At 47.1% G+C, this 21,094-nt stretch overlaps 1 protein-coding gene across 1 annotated transcript in view; it reads right to left on the bottom strand.

Moving 5' to 3' along the window:
* LOC140427102 (coiled-coil domain-containing protein 69-like) overlaps positions 1 to 21,094 on the bottom strand; it is a 94,497-nt gene that overhangs the window by 1,667 nt on the left and 71,736 nt on the right. Inside the window, exons 3-8 of the mRNA XM_072512616.1 lie at positions 14,343 to 14,554; positions 6,980 to 7,079; positions 5,020 to 5,093; positions 4,443 to 4,544; positions 3,055 to 3,174; positions 2,843 to 2,940 (exon numbers count right to left, since the gene is read on the bottom strand). Of these exons, the coding sequence (XP_072368717.1) occupies positions 2,843 to 2,940; positions 3,055 to 3,174; positions 4,443 to 4,544; positions 5,020 to 5,093; positions 6,980 to 7,079; positions 14,343 to 14,554 (706 nt within the window). The remainder of the gene's footprint in view (positions 1 to 2,842; positions 2,941 to 3,054; positions 3,175 to 4,442; positions 4,545 to 5,019; positions 5,094 to 6,979; positions 7,080 to 14,342; positions 14,555 to 21,094) is intronic.

The following is a 21,094-nucleotide window of genomic DNA, read 5'->3' as shown; positions in this document are numbered from 1 at the left end:
TGTTCAAGGAAATGGGGATAAGGCAGGGAGTGGGACTACGTGGAATGTTCTTTCAGAGAGCCAGTCAGACTCAATGGACTGAGTGGCCTCCTTTTGTACTGTAAACATTTCTAGGATTCTGTGATATTTTTCTATTCCATTCCCCCTTACGTGCACATCCAGCTTTCTCTTAAATGCATTTATTCTAATCATCTCTCCCACTCCATGTTGGCATGTGTTCCACATTCTCACCACTCATTATATCTCCTGGGTTTCTTCTTAGATGTTTTGTGATTTCATTGGCCCAAATCATCTGGAGCTTCGGAGGCGGGATCAATCATCCAAGATGTATGTCGGGACCCCACGCTGACCTTTATGGCAATTGTTCGGGAAGTTTGAACTTCTGAATGGCAATTAATTCCCTGCTTCGAGGGATCATCTAATAAAGTCTCTATCTGAGCTAGAATCAGAGACTTCAGGCAGTTCCGATGTACCTATCTGGATAGTTACCAAGGAACGGTAAGACATAAAAAGCCTAACTGTTGGGTAACTCCATAATTGACCCTCTCATCACTCACACTGACCCCCCGACAACCCCCTTGAACCCCTGACTACTCCTCCTGATGGCCTGACTACCTCCCTGAACCCCAACAACCCTCCTGATCCCCCGACTATCTCACTGACCCCCCCCCCCCCCCGACTACCCATCCTGAGGACCTGACAACCTCCCTGAACCCCAACTACCCTCCTGATCCCCCGACTACCTCACTGACTCCCGTGACTACCCACCCTGAGGACCTGACTACCTCTCTGACACCCTGACTAACACTCTAACCATTTCTCTTGATGGCCAGACAGCCCAGACCGCCTGTCTAATGCCACTGCCCTCCTGATTATACCTCTTAACCACCACCCCCTACCACTCCTCTTGACCATCTGACTACCCCTCTGACATACCGATCACCCACCCAATGCAACCACACTACCCCCATGACCACCCTACCACCCACTTGATCCAACCTGACTGATCCTTTATTAAAAACTTTTCCAATTAAGGGGCAATTTAGCGTGGCCAATGCACCTACCCTGCACATCTTTTGGGCTGTCGGGGTGAGACCCGCGCAGACAAAAGGAGAATGTGCAAACTCCACACGGTGACCTGGGACCGGGATTGAACCTGGGTCCTTGGCACCATGAGGCAGCAATGCTAACCACTGCGCCACCATTCAACCTAACTGACCCTGAATCGACCCAAAAATCCCTGACCCACCTACTACCCTATCCGCCTACCATCTTACCAACCTGCCATTCTACTGATCTACCACCTCATCCACTTGCAATCTTACCGACCTGCTATCTTCATCTACCTGCCACCTCACCCACCTACCCAATCTATCATCCTACTGATTCGCTCATTCACCCACTCACTGACATTAACACTGAACCGTTAAACTACTGTATGGCAGCCATTGCTGTAAAAATGGGTATGTCCTGTCCTCCCCCAACTCTACAGAGCTTCAATGGAGTTCTCCGTGGACTGCTTTGCTCCACATTTCTGGGAAAGCCAGACTCGGAAGACCTGGCAAGAAATGTGGAGCTGCATCAAGTCAGGGAAAAGCTCGAGCGGAGTGGCAATCCAAAGATGACTGTCACTCTTTAGAATATCCAGACCATTATCTTTATGACATCTAGTTTTGGATTTTGGACAAGTGTAAATAAATTCTCAATGTCTATCAAACAAAATCCTTCATGGTTTCAAAGACCCCCATCAGGTCACCTCTCAATCCTTTTTCAAGAGTAATTCTCACAACACCAGGTAAAGTCCAACAGGTTCATTTGAAATCACAAACATTTGGAGCGTTATCCTTCATCATCAGCGCTCTGAAAGCTGTTGATTTGAAATAAGCCTGTTGGACTTTAACCTGGTGTTGTAAGACTTCTTACCGTGCCCACTCCAGTCCAACACCGGCATCTCCACTTCTTTTTCCAAGAGAAAAGAGCCCCAGTTTGTTTAATCATTTCTGATAGTTGCACTCTCACAGTACTGGGATCATACTTCTAAATCCTTTTTGCATTTTTTTTGCACAATTCTAGCAACATTTTGCTGAATCTTTCTTTGTTCTTTTCTGGGATGTGTGGCAAGGCCAGCAATTGGTGCCCATGCCCTTGAGAAGGAGGTGGCGAGCTGCCTTTAACCGCTGCAATCCATGTGTTGTTGGAACACCCGCAGTGCTGTTCGGGAGGGAGTTCCAGGATGTTGGCCCTGCAACAATGGAGAAATGACAATAAAGTTCCAAGTCAGGATGATATGTGACTTGGAGAGGAACTTGCAGGTCGAGGTGTTTTCATGCAATTCCGGCTTTTCTTGTAGGTTTGGCAGATGCTGTCGAGAGATTTGACAAATTGCTGAAATGCATTTGTAGATGGCATACACAGCTGCTACTGTGTGACTGTGGCGGAGGGAGTGGATGTTTAAAGTGCAGGGTGGGGTGTTGACCATACAAGCAATTGAGTATTGGTGAGCAGTTTATTGCTCAATAAGTGCCTCTAAGAGCATTGTCAGTGGCACTTTGCTGATGATTGAGGATAAACTGATGAGTGGATTGGGATTTGTCCTGCTTTTTTGGGCGGGACGTACCCGGGCAGTTTTCCATATTGTCGGGTAGATGCCAGTGTTGTAGCTTCTTTCCTAGTTTCCAAGCAGAATCAAACGTGAATCCAAACATATTCTTTGCCTGTGCAAATGTATCAATGTCCTGAATTATGTCAACTGCATCAAGGTGCCCATTCCTGGATACCATCTGAGAATTCACAGACCAACTAAATCTAGAACATTACAACACCACTGGATTTATGAAAATACCTTGCAAAGGCCTGTTGATTTGTCAAACGAACCTTCACATCCTCATTTTCTTGTTGAAGGAGTTTAATTTTCTCCTCGAGCAAGTTATTTATTTCAATCTGATGACAATAAAACATTTGTGTTAATCAGAATATGAAACCATGGGCTACTGCAAAAATCGCTACTTATCTCAAACTGTAGCTCGCTTTGAACTGACAAACAAATCAATGTACCAGATTCTTCGTCCGTAACACTTCCTTATCCAACTGATGGATTCGCTCATTCTTCATCTCCACCACAAAGTGTAAACTCTCCAGTTCCTGTTCCCAGAATAGGTTTGGTGGACGCGAGTCCTGCAATTTAAAGTACAGCGTTCTAAAGTGTTAGGTTGTCATTTTGAGGTTATAAGGAAACCTATATAGACTTTTTACCTATTTTAATCTATTCTGAGAAAATCGCAAAGAGGAATTGTTTCTTGGATCTGTATATTTTAATGAGGTGTAAAAGATCTTAACTGCTCTTATCTGCCCAGGTCCACCTACGCCTGCAGTTCTGAGCCTCTGATCATTTCGCAATCTGTGTATGACAATAGGCGCAAATTCACTTGGACTATTGCAGACTTATCGCCAAAACTGGGCTTCCTTAGAGTGGGACACCTGAGGGTCATCATTAAACTGACAAACTTACTAATGTATTTGCAACAGTGATAGGAACATAATGACACAGCAATGGCTAGATTGAAAAGGAACAAAATCCATCTGGTTCTCCTTCTATCATCCTGATAGTCACATAATGCAATGATAATGACTAACCATGGCTATTGGACTCTTATCATTTGGTCCACGATGGACCCAGACAAGAAGGAAAACCTGTGAGGTGAGATATTTTTGGCCTGTAGTTACCTGCTTCTCCTAAGCATGCTATGTTTAGCAATTGCCACATTCCAAATTACTGATATACTGCATGAGAGAAAATCTATCGAGTTTGCATTTGAATGAATCATTAACAATGGTTGTCACTGTCCTCTGAGGAACATACAAATACAAGAACAAAGAGCAGGAGTAGGCCAATCAGTCCCTCGAGCCTGTTCCACCATTTAATATGATCATGGCTGACCTGACAGGAACCTTAAGCATCCCACCCACCCCCTTGCTTACCAAGATTCTACCCACCTCTGCCTTACAACTGTCATTTCAGAGAGTTCCAATGACTCACAAATTTTGCCTCATTTCTGTTTTAAATTATTTTTAATCAGTGAGCCCTAGTTCTAGATTCTGTTCTATGGAATGAACATTTGCTTCCTGAAATATTGCTTTGGCAGATTAGTTTTAAATTCAGCACTTCCCCCATGCCTTTCATTCTACGGTTCAGGGAAATAAACTGTAATTGTCAACTTTAATCCTTTTGGACTTCTAAAAAACAGTGATCAACTTTCGCTTTTCTATTGAGAACATGCTTTGGAGGGACTCTCAAAGTGTGGCAGTCATACAATTAAAATAAACCGACTAATGCCAGTCAAAATTACTACACAAAGGAAGATAATGTATTGTTAAGCTTTCGCATAAGATGTTTTAACATCTTGTTATATTTGTTGAATTCACATGACTAAAACCCCAAATACCTGATTGTCTTTGCTGAGATCTCTTCTTAATATTGCATCCTCAATTTTCTTTGTCTTCTTTTGAAATGAGTTGATTTGGGCAGTAAGTTCTTCAATTCTTTCCTTTATTGGAACATCAATAGTGAACTGGATCAGAATTATGTCATCATTGAGACCAAATAATTAGCATAAGATTATTCAAGATGTTCAGGCTGGAATTAATAGAATACTTTTTGTGGAATTTTCTGAGATTTATTTCAAAGTGTCGGTCCCGGCGAGATAACTGGGGAGAATCCCGTAGGAGTCCTGCCTGCAGACAATTAACGTTCCTTGGCATGTGAAGTCACTGCACGTCAGACAGTGTCGGCAGAAACACTCCAGATGACATCACGGGAAATGGCACCATCCTGAAAATATTGGCCATTATCTTCTGGCACTTGCTCTCGAAGTTTACATATGAATTATGAAAATATGGACAAAGTACAGGTGGGCATCCTGAACTCATGGAATGGTAACTTAGCAGGAAATCAGCTTCTCCAGGAGAGGAGGGCAGGACCGAAAAATGGAAAGAAAATAGATAAATAAAATAAAAACTAACCTGAAGGCACTTGTTAGTTTTCGTAAAGGACTCGGTCAATGACTTCTGCTCCTGTTGATGTAGTTTGATGAGCCCTAGTAAAAGCAAGGGTAGCATTTTATAGGTCAGTAGCATTGTAAATAAAATATTGAATTTTGAACATAATGATTCAATCTATTAAACTATTGACTCATATAACCTTTACACTTTTGATCAAGATCTGAATTAAACAATTTGTAGACGGGACTATAAGTTACAATGCTGGGTTAATGGTTCAATCCTCGTGTACACAGGAGACTGCCAGCTAGTTCTCCTTTCTATTCTATACGGCTCAAAATGGAACCCACATGATCCAGAATAAGAAGGTCAGTGTTGAGTTCACTTTATTTTCCAATCTCCCAAAAGTGGATGCAGAACTTTTGTCTAATTTTGGTTCAATATGTTCTGATTCAGAGCTGGCAGGTTAATAGCGAGGACAGTGTGCTGCCTGGGTTCCATTACAGGGAAGGGATGTTCATCACTACCATCTGGAATTAATTGTCATCCATGTGCAAGAGAGAGCTGAAAGATAAGAATCATGTTCTTTTGAATCTTATCCAGATCACCTGCAGAAGGTTTTGTCAAACACCACATTGATATCTTTAAATTGGCACAAGTGTTTAATCGCACACCAGCCTCTTGTTGAGAAAGGAACTCAATAACCATCAGATGCTAGGATGCAGAGGTCACTGTGCTGCTAAGAGGCTCTAATTGAACAGAAGGCGCTGTCTCCAATGTTGGAAGTTTCATCTGTTGAGTTCAACTCTGCATTTAGGGTTCAAATGATCCTTAGCTGCTTACTTACATTAAATTGCTCGAGAAACAAGCTAGCAAATTGTAAAACTGACATAACAGATGTTCACTTCCATTACTGGGCAGTTTCTATGACAAGTAGCCAAGATCACATAACAATCACAAAAAAAGTGTAAGATCACAGACGCACGTTGTTGTCTGTAGAAATAGGGTTGGGGTGTCAGTACAATATGCTGGCTATCTACTGCTTTGAGGCATAGTGCACGATCAGTGATCACCTTTTAGAAAGGGGAAAATAATCACCAAAATAGTATGACTTAGTTCTTTACATAACAGTTTTTGAAGTATTGGAATCAATGATCATAAAGTGAAACACTGCATTTGGTTCAAATTAGTTCAAATCAAGTCTAATACACCATAATTTCTAGACTCAAACTTCTTCAGTTATGAAGACAGACTTGGAAAGCAAATTATATTTACGTTAAAGGAACGGCTAACAGGGAAGATTAATGACAGTAGATTACAAAATGGGTTGATAATGTTGAGAGGTAGATTCCTCGACTAGAAACATGAAAGCATGTCAGAATATTTAAAAGTAATGCAGGGCCAGGGACTCCCTTGTACCTCAGCCATGGTAGTGGACTGAATTCAAGTCTGTGGCAAGGAATCAGGATGAAAGATAGTGAGCAAAGGACCAACAGTGAGTCCAATTGGTGCAGGCAATCAAAGCAGTAAATATGAAAGTGGCCAATTTAGTCTAGGGCAATAAGCTTCCTTAAAGAAAAACTACAGAGAGGTGTGACCCTGTTTTCAGGTAAGCATAGAGTTAGCATATTGTGGATCAACTGATTACTATTGCTATGGAAACTGTTGCTAAAGCAGCTTTCATTAGTCAGGATTACATAAATAGGCTTTTCTCTTTCCAAAGGTAGTTTACAGATTGCTTTTGAGTTTATTCCACAAGCAATATGCATTTTGTATAAAACAGTGATTAGGTATATTTTTCTTGCCGTTTATGATTTCTTTTTCATTTGTATTGTTTGGAATGAAAAGTATAAATAGTTAACTTGAATTACAATGTGTTCCTTTTGAATTAATGGAAAGCAACGAAGACCATCATTCGTATCGAAAAGAAACCTCACCTTGCCCTCATTCAGAGAAGCATGAATGCATTTGATAAAACCATTACCTGCAATTGCAGCCTCACATTCCTCCCGGAGGACCTTGACATATTCAGAATGACTGGTTTCTAGTTCCACTATTCTGGAGTCTGACTGCGTGGCTTCTTTCTAAAGAATATACAAAACAAGTTGTTAATCATTTACTTTTGAACAAACACAGCCCTGTTGCCAAGGTACAAATATGACATAAAGTGCTAGCCAAATAACCGGTTGACAGATCAGAACTTGGGTGTCTCAAAAGAGACGAGCTTTGGACATTTGTTGTTTAAATCCTTGAACAACAGGAGATCAACTTGAAATGGTAATTGTTTTCTCCCCAAGAATCTTTGCATTAGTGAAACTCTTCCAAAACAAAGTTTGATTAAAGGATTTACACCCAACGTATTTTTTCATGGATCTGATCACTTCCAGCATTTACAATTTCAAGTTCCTGTTGCGCAGATTTTTTCATTCATTCATGCGATACGGGCATTGCTGTTAAAGCCAGTATTTGTTGTCCATCCTTAATTGTCCTTGAGAAGGTGGCGATTAGTCCAACAGATCAGTCAGGCTCAACATTTGTAGATGCATTGAGAATTCATATAGTTGCTGATGGAAGTACTAGCGTAACTTTGACCAGAGCACATTACTCTTCCTTGATCCCCCTCAAATTAATTGCAGCCTTTGTCAACTATATGATCATAGTACGAAGTCTTACAACACCAGGTTAAAGTCCAACAGGTTTGTTTCGATGTCACTAGCTTTCGGAGCGCTGCTCCTTCCTCAGGTGAATGAAGAGGTCTGTTCCAGAAACACATATATAGACAAATTCAAAGATGCCAAACAATGCTAGGAATGTGAGCATTAGCAGGTGATTAAATCTTTACAGATCCAGAGATGGGGTAACCCCAGGTTAAAGAGGTGTGAATTGTCTCAAGCCAGGACAGTTGGTAGGATTTCGCAGGCCAGATGGTGGGGGATGAATGTAATGTGACATGAATCCCAGGTCCCGGTTGAGGCCGCACTCATGTGTGCGGAACTTGGCTATAAGTTTCTGCTCGGCGATTCTGCGTTGTCGCGGGTCCTGAAGGCCGCCTTGGAGAATGCTTACCCGGAGATCAGAGGCTGAATGCCCTTGACTGCTGAAGTGTTCCCCAACTGGAAGGGAACATTCCTGCCTGGTGATTGTTGCGCGATGTCCGTTCATTCGTTGTCGCAGCGTCTGCATGGTCTCGCCAATGTACCACGCTTCGGGACATCCTTTCCTGCAGCGTATGAGGTAGACAACGTTGGCCGAGTCGCACGAGTATGTACCGCGTACCTGATGGGTGGTGTTCTCACGTGTAATAGTGGTATCCATGTCGATGATCTGGCACGTCTTGCAGAGATTACCATGACAGGGTTGTGTGGTGTCGTGATCACTGTTCTGAAGACTGGGTAGTTTGCTGCAAACAATGGTTCGTTTGAGATTGCGCGGTTGTTTGAAGGCAAGTAGTGGGGGTGTGGGGATGACCTTGGCAAGATGTTCATCGTCATCAATGACGTGTTGAAGGCTGTGAAGAAGATGACGTAGTTTCTCCGCTCCGGGGAAGTACTGGACGACGAAGGGTATTCTGTCGGTTGTGTCCCATGTTTGTCTTCTGAGGAGGTCGGTCCGGTTTTTCGCTGTGGCGCGTTGGAACTGTCGATCGATGAGTCGAGTGCCATATCCCATTCGTACGAGGGCATCTTTCAACGTCTGTAGATGTCTGTTACGCTCCTCCTCGTCTGAGCAGATCCTGTGTATACGGAGCGCTTGTCCATAGGGGATGGCTTCTTTAATGTGTTTAGGGTGGAAGCTGGAGAAGTGGAGCATCATGAGGTTATCCGTGGGTTTGCGGTAAAGCGAAGTGCTGAGGTGACCGTCCTTGATGGAGACGAGTGTGTCCAAGAATGCAACTGATTTTGGAGAGTAGTCCATGGTGAGTCTGATGGTTGGATGGAACTTATTAATGTCATTGTGTAGTCGTTTCAGTGATTCTTCGCCGTGGGTCCAAAGGAAAAAAATGCCATCGATGTATCTGGTGTATAACATCGGTTGAAGGTCCTGTGCGGTGAGTAGGTCCTGTTCAAACTTGTGCATGAAGATGTTGGCGTATTGGGGTGCGAATTTGGTCCCCATGGCTGTTCCGTGCGTCTGAATGAAGAACTTGTTGTCGAAGGTGAAGACGTTGTGATCCAGAATGAAGCGGATGAGTTGCAGAATTGCGTCTGGAGATTGGCAGTTGTCGGTGTTGAGTACTGAGGCTGTTGCAGCAATGCCGTCGTCATGAGGGATGCTGGTGTAGAGTGCCGAGACGTCCATTGTGACGAGGAATTTTCCTGGTTCAACTGGTCCATGGGTGCTGAGTTTCTGTAGGAAGTCCGTCGTGTCGCGACAGAAGCTGGGTGTACCTTGTACGATGGGTTTCAAGATGCCCTCGATGTAGCCAGAGAGGTTCTCACACAGGGTCCCATTGCCTGAAATGATAGGGCGGCCTGGTGTGTTGGCCTTATGTATTTTTGGGAGGCAGTAGAGATCTCCAATGCGGGGAGTACGTGGGATGAGAGCACGTAGGGTGCTCTGAAGATCTGGATCCAAGGTCTTGATCAGTCTGTTAAGTTGGCGGATGTGTTCCTTGGTCGGATCTGCGGGTAACTGTCTGTAGTGTTCTTGGTTGTTCAGTTGTCGGTATACTTCTTTGCAGTAGTCCGTTCTGTTCAGTACAGGCAATTACAGTACAGTACAGTACAATACAGGGAAATCTATTGTCAACTTGTCAGACTACACCCTTCAACCAGACGAAATCGAAGTCCTCAGCAGAGGGCTTAATTTCTGCACCACCACCAAAATGGACCCCATCAGTCTCACGGCAGACACGGAGGAATTCATCAGGCGAATGAGGCTCCGGGAATTCTTCCACAGACCCCAAGAGGCCAACAGCGAACCCAAGCAGACTACCAATGAACCGGAACAGCAGACCGAGAGATCTGCGGTGCGGCAACCGAAGAGGAAAGAGTCGAATTGGACCCCTCCGGAAGGCCGCTGCCTTAGACTCGACATGTATGCTCAAGCCGTCAGGAGTCGCGTCAATGCCAGATTCATCAGTCGCATTCACAAGACAACCCCGAACGTCACCCAAGCACAACGCAATGCCATCCGCGCTCTCAAGACCAACCACAGCATCGTCATCAAACCAGCAGACAAAGGGGGGCCACTGTCGTACTGAACAGAACGGACTACTGCAAAGAAGTATACCGACAACTGAACAACCAAGAACACTACAGACAGTTACCCGCAGATCCGACCAAGGAACACATCCGCCAACTTAACAGACTGATTAAGACCTTGGATCCAGATCTTCAGAGCACCCTACGTGCTCTCATCCCACGTACTCCCCGCATTGGAGATCTCTACTGCCTCCCAAAAATACATAAGGCCAACACACCAGGCCACCCTATCGTTTCAGGCAATGGGACCCTGTGTGAGAACCTCTCTGGCTACATCGAGGGCATCTTGAAACCCATCGTACAAGGTACACCCAGCTTCTGTCGCGACACGACGGACTTCCTACAGAAACTCAGCACCCATGGACCAGTTGAACCAGGAAAATTCCTCGTCACAATGGACGTCTCGGCACTCTACACCAGCATCCCTCATGACGACGGCATTGCTGCAACAGCCTCAGTGCTCAACACCGACAACTGCCAATCTCCAGATGCAATTCTGCAACTCATCCGCTTCATTCTGGATCACAACGTCTTCACCTTCGACAACAAGTTCTTCATTCAGACGCACGGAACAGCCATGGGGACCAAATTCGCACCCCAATACGCCAACATCTTCATGCACAAGTTTGAACAGGACCTACTCACCGCACAGGACCTTCAACCAATGTTATAGACCAGATACATCGATGACATTTTTTTCCTTTGGACCCACGGCGAAGAATCACTGAAACGACTACACAATGACATTAATAAGTTCCATCCAACCATCAGACTCACCATGGACTACTCTCCAAAATCAGTTGCATTCTTGGACACACTCGTCTCCATCAAGGACGGTCACCTCAGCACTTCGCTTTACCGCAAACCCATGGATAACCTCATGATGCTCCACTTCTCCAGCTTCCACCCTAAACACATTAAAGAAGCCATCCCCTATGGACAAGCGCTCCGTATACACAGGACCTGCTCAGACGAGGAAGAGCGTAACAGACATCTACAGACGTTGAAAGATGCCCTCGTACGAATGGGATATGGCACTCGACTCATCGATCGACAGTTCCAACGCGCCACAGCGAAAAACCGGACCGACCTCCTCAGAAGACAAACATGGGACACAACCGACAGAATACCCTTCGTCGTCCAGTACTTCCCCGGAGCGGAGAAACTACGTCATCTTCTTCACAGCCTTCAACACGTCATTGATGACGATGAACATCTTGCCAAGGTCATCCCCACACCCCCACTACTTGCCTTCAAACAACCGCGCAACCTCAAACGAACCATTGTTTACAGCAAACTACCCAGTCTTCAGAACAGTGACCACGACACCACACAACCCTGTCATGGTAATCTCTGCAAGACATGCCAGATCATCGACATGGATACCACTATTACACGTGAGAACACCACCCATCAGGTACGCGGTACATACTCGTGCGACTCGGCCAACGTTGTCTACCTCATACGCTGCAGGAAAGGATGTCCCGAAGCGTGGTACATTGGCGAGACCATGCAGACGCTGCGACAACGAATGAACGGACATCGCGCAACAATCACCAGGCAGGAATGTTCCCTTCCAGTCGGGGAACACTTCAGCAGTCAAGGGCATTCAGCCTCTGATCTCCGGGTATGCGTTCTCCAAGGCGGCCTTCAGGACCCGCGACAACACAGAATCGCCGAGCAGAAACTTATAGCCAAGTTCCGCACACATGGGTGCGGCCTCAACTGGGACCTGGGATTCATGTCACATTACATTCATCCCCCACCATCTGGCCTGCAAAATCCTACCAACTGTCCTGGCTTGAGACAATTCACACCTCTTTAACCTGGGGTTACCCCATCTCTGGATCTGTAAAGATTTAATCACCTGCTAATGCTCGCATTCCTAGCATTGTTTGGCATCTTTGAATTTGTCTATATATGTGTTTCTGGAACAGACCTCTTCATTCACCTGAGGAAGGAGCAGCGCTCCGAAAGCTAGTGACATCGAAACAAACCTGTTGGACTTTAACCTGGTGTTGTAAGACTTCGTACTGTGCTCACCCCAGTCCAACGCCGGCATCTCCACATCATAACTATATGATCCTCCTCCAACGCTTTGCTTCTGTTGTCCAGGTTACTGTCATATTGGCCTCTCTTTCTTCCTCCCTGAGCTATCTGATCATCGCAAATTGCATCTCCAAATCTTCATTGGACCTGAACCACTGATCTGATTTACTGCAATGTTAAACAGTGAACATGTCTGCCTTCTTAGTTGGATGCGAAAGATCCCATGGCATTATTTTGAAGAATCAGGGAGATCGTCCTGATGTCCTGGACAAATGCAAGTTTTATTTTTGCCTGGTGGTACAGCTTTCACATGTATCCTGTCGACACCCAGTTCTACCCCTAAACCTCTCTCCATCTCTGTATTACCAAATCACTTGCCTGACATCCAGTTTTGGATAAGCCACAAGTTCTCCCAGCTAAACATTTAGGAAAATGGAGTATAGAAGTCAACAAGCTCAACTTGGATGGGCACCCAATTTCCTGCCCATTATAAAACAATAGCAATAACTTACCTTTAGATAGCGCCTTTCAAGTAATAAAATGACCAAAGGTGCTTCACAGGAACATTATAAACAAAGTATGACACCTAGCCACATAGGTGGGCAGCACGGTAGCATTGTGGATAGCACAATTACTTCACAGCTCCAGGGTCCCAGTTTTGATTCCGGCTTGGGTCACTGTCTGTGCGGAGTCTGCACACCCTCCCCGTGTGTGCGTGGGTTTCCTCCGGGTGCTCCGGTTTCCTCTCACAGTCCAAAGATGTGCAGGTTAGCTGGATTGGCCATGATAAATTGCCCTTAGTGTCCAAAATTGCCCTTAGTGTTGGGTGGGGTTACTGGGTTATGGGGATAGGGTGGAGGTGTGGACCTTGGGTAGGGTGCTCTTTCCAAGAGCCGGTGCAGACTCGATGGGCCGAATGGCCTCCTTATGCACTGTATTATGCACTGTAAATTCTATGATAATCTATGATAAGGAGACATTGGCCGCAATCTACCGGCCTCATTGCATCCCAAGTTATATCTCGCGAGAGGCCTCTAGTGGAATTTACTGGCCTTGTCACGCCTCGCGAGATCTAACGAGATCGTGTGAGGCATTGCGATCTGGATCCTGCCTACAATGGGCATCTAGAATTGTATATTCAAATGTGCAGTCAGATTCCCTTGAATATGTTCGTGCCGGAGTTACCCAGGTCGTGGGATCTAAAGCCCGTGCCTTGGAGATCCCGAGCGAGCGCCACCAGTGTGGACCAGGTGTCCTGGCACTTGAGGGGGGGGGATTTCCCAGGCGATCGGGGGACCATGGGTGCTTGGGCTCTGGGCAGGATGGTACCCTGGCATCCCCCGATGCCACCCAGTACCCATGGCACTGCCAGCCTGGTACCCTGGCAGAGCCACCCGGGCACCCTGGCAGAGCCACCTGGGTGTCACCCTGGCAATTCCAGTGTTCCAAGGGGGCACTGCCAGGGTGCTAGGCTAGCAGTGCAAATGTGCCCGGGAGGTATCTTACCCACACTGGGGATAGGGTACTTATGAGGAGGGGTGCGGGGGACTAGAGAATCCCCTCATTGGTAAGTTGGGGCATTGGAGGGGGTCTGGAGGCCATGGTGGGGGTGTTCAGAGATTAATGGTGCCCCAATCTCTTCTTGCACTGGCAAGTGGAGCTTGTTAGTGCAGGAAATGGGACTAAATGCAGCCTCGGCGTGGCATTCCTCGCTTAGGACCCGATATGAAGCACGGACCCTTTTAATAGCACCGGGAAACACCCGGATAAATGCACTCGATACAGGATTCTGGTTCAAATCCATTAAATCTCACCCATTAGATGAGATATAATGGGAGGGTAATCCAGAGTTCGGGCCTAGACCATTGAAAGCACAGTCCCCAATGATGGATCAGTTAAAATTGGGGATACACAGAAGGCCAGAACTGGAGGAACACGGGTGAATTAATTAAAATTTACCTGATAAAAGATACACAATTGGGCAGAGGCTACAAACTTGCATGTCCCCATCTGCCATTTTTTGTCATCAATAACCTAATGGTTGAATTAACTGGAACTATTCACCAGTCTTCAGCTTTTATTTATAACTCAAACCTTTTGCAGTTCCTGTTTCAGTTTTTGGATATCTTCTACGTGTATTTGCTGAAGTTGTTTTTTCTCTGCGCTATGAGTGGAACTTAGATCCTCCCTCACTCGTGTAAGCTCCCTCTTGTGCTCCTCTTTAATCCCTTGTAGTTCTTTCTCGTGTCTCCCGGGAAAGGCAGCTTCAGTCTTCTGTAGCTGAACAGAAACATTTCCGAGTACATCTGAAGGGGAGAAAAATAAAGCAAGGTGATTACTGAATGCTAAAAGCTGTTAGTGAAGAGATTTTAATGAACAACAAGGCGTGAGCTATGTGTGTGTCATTTCACAATATTACGGTGGCACAGTGGTTAACATTGCAGTCTCACAGCTTCAGGGACCCAGGTTCAATTTCGATCTTGGGTCATTGTCTGTGCGGAGTCTGCACGTTCTCCCCGTGCCGTCGTGGGTTTCCTCCGGGTGCTCCGGTTTCCTCCCACAGTCCAAAGACATGCAGGTTAGGTGTATTGGCCGTGCTAAACTGTCCGCTAGTGTCCAAAGATTGGGTGGGGTTGCGGGGTAGGGCGGAGCACTAGGTACAGTGCTCTTTCAAAGGGTCAGTGCAGACTCAATGGGCCAAATGGCCTCCTTCTGCACTGTAATGATTCTATGATTCCATTTCCTCTTGCATCTTAAGTGATAGGTAAATGCTGCCGCAGTCTCAGAGGCTGCTCTCCCCTTTGAGAGCTGAGTGGCGGTTGTGGTGATGTGCATCACCAGAGGGAGCACCAGAAACATCACACACACACACACACTCAACCAATAGATCAGTTAGATAGGGCATGACCAATGGACATTCACGATACACACAGAGGTGACACCACCACAGGAGGGCATTACACCAACCCATATATAAAGGACACCACACACATGATCTGCCTCTTTCCGGTGGAGACAGTCAGTGAGTACAGACACAGGGTTGATTCAATATTACACCCACCACGTGGATTGCAGCAACTGGTTAGTCAGTCTGGGTAGCTAGTAGGATTAGCAATAGTGTCGAACCAGAGTAATAGAGGTGTAAATAGTTTAATAAACGTGTTGAAGTTATCTCCACGTCTGAACCTTCCTTTGTCAAGTGCACCACAAGGAAGCCGCTTATGTTACACCTACAACATAACAAATCAGTGGTGATTTGACCTGAGGGGCATGGTTGAGAACGTGGGGCCTTCATGAATATCTCAGCTGGTATAGGAATTGGACCCATGCTGTTCGGTGTTGCTCCGCATCACAAACCAGCCGACCCCCAACAATAAGGCTGCAGACCTTGCGCTTGGATGGGAGCAGATAGAAACTGAATCAATAACCATAATCATTTGCTAAATATTCAGCAACATTTATCTGACAACAGTCTGACCCAAACGGTTGAGGTCATCTGGATTATGTGGTCACTAAATTCATTACTGTGAGGAAATTCTTAATGTCGGTCATTTCCTTCTTTCTGTGGGAATAAGAAGGAGTGATTGTAACCAACTCTTCATGAAGAAACTGATGCCTTGCCTGTTTTTACTCTTTGTTGAAGTCAACATGGCATTCCATTCAAATGAGCTTGGTTAAAATGGTCTGAGATCGCAGTGACCGGTGAACCGTAATTGCTCCTATTTAGATCAGGCTTCTTGAAGCATTTCCATCAGGTCACCTTTTCTGTTCAGCATGGAGTGGCTAATACTCTTCCTCGGACTGGGACATAGAATCATGAATGCAAATGGGAAGTTTGAGCCTCCACTCCAGATGATGAGACAGTTGCACTGAATTAGTGGTGTTCAATGCAGCAGAGCTTCACTATAAAGTCAGAGAGAGATTTCTACATCTTGGGCGCAGTTCAAATAAATGGGAACAAAGTTCCATAGCGAGCGCCTTTAGCCACATGATTCCCAGTGCTCGCAGGGGCGAGAAGCACATGGTTATAAAACGTCACTAGAAACACGCAGCCAAGGCCGCCCAAAGCCCCATTTTCTACATTGAGGGGCTCTGCTCACTGGAACTCTTAAAGTTCCAGTGAGCAGAGCAGTACAAGCCCGGATCCCTCCCAAGCCCCACCGCACTATGGGAAGTTCCTTGGCCCCACTCTCCCTCCAACACCCCGGCCCGATCGGCAGCACAAACAGAATGCCAGTTTGGTACCTTGGCAGTGCCAACCTGGCACCCTGGCAGTGCCCATGCCAGATGGCAGTGCCAGGCTGGTACTGTCAGGGTACCCAGATGGCACCAGGAGTGCCAGGGTGCCACCCTGCCCAAATGGTGGTACGGTAGCACAGTGGTTATGAGTGGCATGGTAGTACAGTGGTTATGGGCGGCAGGGTAACACAGTGATTATGGGCGGAACAGTAGCATAGCGGGTAGCACGGTTGTTACTCAGCTCCAGGGTCCCAGATTCGATTCCCAGCTTGGGTCACTGCCTATGCGGAGTCTGCACATTCTTCCCGTGTCTGCATGGGTTTCCTCCGGGTGCTCCGGCTTCCTCCCACCGTCTAAAGATGTGCAGGTTAGGTGGATTGGCCATGCTAAATTGCCCTTAGTGTCCAAAAAGGTTAGGTGGGGTTATTGGGTTACAGGGATAGGGTGGAGGTGCCTGCTTCAGTAGGTTGTTCTTTCCAAGGGCTGGTGCAGACCCGATGGGCCGAATGGCCTCCTTCTGCACTGTAAATGCTATGAATACCTGGGGGCCTCCAATCGCCTGAGAGACCCCCAAGAGTGCCGTTTTGTCTGGTGTCCGTGTGTGGCGATAGATCCCAACGCCTCGGGTACCTCGAGAAACTGCATTTTAAAGTGAGACGAGCTGTCTCGCTCTAATCTGCAGATATGGTAAAAGTGATCCCGCCCACAATAGGCGGGATTTACATCGCAACGTCTCACGAGGCATTGCGAGCCGGGTAGATCCCGGGAGTGAGGTGTCCTGACTTCTATCGGGCACGCTATGCGAGCTGCTTTTCGGGCACAGCCTGGCCATTCGATCGCACTCATGTTTACTTATGCCTTTACTTGCAGGATTGTTAATTCTCTGTAGTCTCAATGTGGTTTAACATCATTTTAGTTAGATGGTTGCACACCATTCAGCAGTAAGTGGTGTAGTTCCAGCCTGTCCTTTCAAAACATATCAATAATCTAAGTAGAGAACAGGAGTTCAGATGCTGATTGATAACTGCGCCTGTTAGCAACTGAGCAATAAGCTCAAAACATGTTGATTGCTGCATTTGTAATAATTAAATTGGCATCAGTATTGTGCCAATATGTCGAGGATTGATTGTTACACATGTCCTCAAACATTTCCAGCAATGACCGTGCTCACAATCAACACTGACATTGCAAAGGATGCCGAAAATGTACGTGTCAATGCTCAACACTTCAGGGGCGGGATTCTCCCCTACCCGGCGGGGCGGGGGGTCCCGGCGGGATGGAGTGGCGTGAAACACTCCGGCGTCGGGCCGCCCATAGGTGCGGATTTCTCCGCATCTTTAGGGGCCAAGCCCTCACCTTTAGGGGCTAGGCCCGCGCCGGAGTGGTTGCCGTTCCGCCGGCTGGCGTGGAAGGCCTTTGGCGCCACGCCAGCCGGGGCCGAAGGGACTCTGCGTCGACCATGGCGGAGGTTGATGGCCAAGGCTGAGGGGAAAGAGTGCCCCATGGCACAGGCCCGCCGCGGATCGGTGGGCCCGATCGCGGGCCAAGCCACCGTGGGTGCACCTCCCGCGGCCAGATTGCCCCACGTCCCACCCCCCCTCCCCAGGACCCCAGAGCCCGCTTGCGCTGCCTGGTCCCGCCGGTAAGGGAGGTGGTTTAATTCACGCCGGCGGGACCGGCATTACAGCAGCGGGACTTCGGCCCATCGCGGGCCAGAGAATCGCCGGGGGCGGCCCACCAACCAGCGCAACGCGATTCCCGCCCCCGCCGAATCTCCGGTGCCGGAGAATTTGGCGGGCGGCAGGGGCAGGATTCACGCCGCCCCCCCCGGCGATTCTCCGACCTGGCTGGGGTTGGAGAATCTCGCCCCAGATGCCTTCATTCTTGAACTCTTGTACTCCCAAACTATGGTTATATTTTTTTATCCCATTTGTATTGGTTCTCACTGCACTGCTCCACAAAGAACTGCATTTTGTAACTGCTTTCCTCACTTTTGTTAGCAGTCCCTATCAGTGTGGCGAGAGGCCTGATAAATGTTTGTGGATTAGCAAGGCACAAAAAGAGAACTGATTCTCCAGTTGTTGTGATAAAGGCAGTCTAAATGTAAACATGTGACAGCTGGCCCAGAAAGCAGGCTGCACATGACCTCTGTACACATTTTCAGCCTTTTGGCATTGTTCCAATTTTAATGCTTTTCAAAACGACGCAATCTAAAAATGGAATATCAAGTAGAATAGAAGCAAATTGTGCAAAATGGACAGATTGCTTATTTCTCAAGGGCGCAATCCTGTGGAGGCAATGGGGTCTCAGCTGCCAGAGGACATGACCCCTGCATCGCCCCATTAGAGGAAGGCCTGCCGCATCCTCCGTCACTCTGACACGACAGTTCAGCCGCAGGCATCCTCCTGGGATGAAGGACCTGGGGGAAAAGGTCCTGCAAATCAAAAGGTGCCAGCCAAGCAGAGGCAGGCAGCACTTTTGCATCAGCGCCACTGGGGAGGCAATGGTTACTGCCAGTATTACATTTGGCCTGGGTTTCAGATTGAAGAGGGACTCAAGCCTAGCTGACTGATGGTGGGAGGGTGTGAGCGGGATGGGTCATGGACAGGGTGACCAATAATCCTGGACTTTCTGAGGCCGTCCTGTAAACTGGCCTTTCATCATATGTTTTGTCCTGGATTTCTGTTGTCTTGATAGGCAGTACTGCGGCAGATTGTACAATGCGCACACTCCTCCCAACACCCCATCCACCCCATCACTCTCACAGGACTCACAGAATTTCAGGCCTCACCCCTGATCTCACAGGCTTGCCACCAACCCACGTGGGCAGCACGGTAGCGCAGTGGGTAGCACTGTTGCTTCACAGCGCCAGGGTCCCAGGTTCGATTCCCGGCTTGTGTCACTGTCTGTGCGGAGTCTGCACATTCTCCCCGTGTCTGCGTGGGTTTCCTCCGGGGGCTCCAGTTTCCTTACACAAATCACAAAAGACGTGCTGTTAGGTGAATTGGACATTCTGAATTCTCCCTCTGTATCTGAACAGGCGCCGGAATGTGGCGACTCGGGGATTTTTCACAGTGACTTCATCGCAGTGTTAATGCAAGCCTACTTGTGACAATAAAGACTTAGAAAACCTCCCCCTCAACAGAGCTAATACCAGCAGCGATGCGATGAGGATCTTAAGTGGGCAATAATTGCTCACTTGAGGACCTTTCTTGGTGGCAGGACGAGAAGGCCATCCTCGGGCCTTCAAGCATCTGGCCTAATCATAACCAGGAAGCTGGTGGAATTACGACCCCCCACTGCCCTGTCCAATTGAATGCCCCCTCACCATCAAAATTACCACAGGGGAGGGCATTGAATACCGGCCTAATCCTGACAGCAGTAGAGTTGAAGTGAGAGGCTAGGCCCGCGCAGGAGGCTGAGGAAGTGAAGGGCAGCCTTCAGCGAGCGAAGGAGAAAGAAACAGAAAAAGGACAATAAGGAACTGGAAAGAAGCTTTAGCAGTGAAATACCAACAAACAAATAACTCGTGAGATGCAAAATGAGTGAATGCTAACATGAAATAGGAACTTAATGCAGCACTTCAACAAGAAAAGCAAACTTTGCTCTCAGAAAGTAAGTAAATTTGCTGATACAGGATAATAAAGGAACAGTCTGTTACAAGCGCAATCGTTAAAACTTTAGTTATTTGATACTTTTATTGAACAATGTATGCTAAAAATGTCTGATTTGCAGTGCTTTTACTTTATTAACCGTTCTGGAATTTCGGGATTCCACCCAACTAGATTGACTGGTCATTCATTTAATACAGATCGACAGAATCTAAAAAACTAAGTTGCTTTATATAATAGGGTCAGCATTCACATGGCTCAAATAAGAACCACAGCTGGGTCAGGAGAGGTCATGAAATGAAATGAAATGAAAATCGCTTATTGTCACAAGTAGGCTTCAAATGAAGTTACTGTGAAAAGCCCCTAGTCGCCACATTCCGGCGCCTGTTCGGGGAGGCTGGTACGGGTACATATGACACAGTGTTCGCATCCCTACCTACAGACCAGAAATTCTGGGTTCAAGCCCCACTCGATGGCCATCAAAGGTATGTTATTAACAGGTTGATTATTAATCTGTAAATTCTTCTAATACACTTGAAGGCGGGGGGATGGGGGGGGGGGGCTCCATATAGTCGCCAGCAGGCTCTTAAGGTATGATACCTGAAGGAGATGGGTCAAAACCAAAGCTTATGCTTTCTTGAACCTCTAAACAATTTTACCTAGACTAGTGTGGAAGGAGACAAAATCAGGGCAGTAGATAGAGAAAAGAATATGCTGAAGCAAGCTGATAGTTAAAGGAATAATCTATTCACCTCAAAGATAATGGCAGGAGGATCAGATTCCGGGGGGGTCTCTACGACGGCCAGGCCCGTGATCGGAGGCTACCAATCAGCGGGCGCGGGCGATCCGGAGGGGCCTACCTTCTTCCGAGCCAGGCCGCTGTGTCGCTACACCATGTTGCACGGCGCCGTTGCGGAAACGGCCACCACGCACATGTGCCGGCGAGGAAAGGGCCGCCGCGCGCATGTGCGGAAATGCGCCGGCAGTGCAGGGCAG

Source organism: Scyliorhinus torazame, chromosome 7 (genome assembly GCF_047496885.1).
Source record: "Scyliorhinus torazame isolate Kashiwa2021f chromosome 7, sScyTor2.1, whole genome shotgun sequence".
Taxonomy (NCBI): Eukaryota; Metazoa; Chordata; class Chondrichthyes; order Carcharhiniformes; family Scyliorhinidae; genus Scyliorhinus; species Scyliorhinus torazame.
Note: the sequence above shows the minus strand (reverse complement) of the source record. Positions and strands in the feature narration are given on the sequence as shown.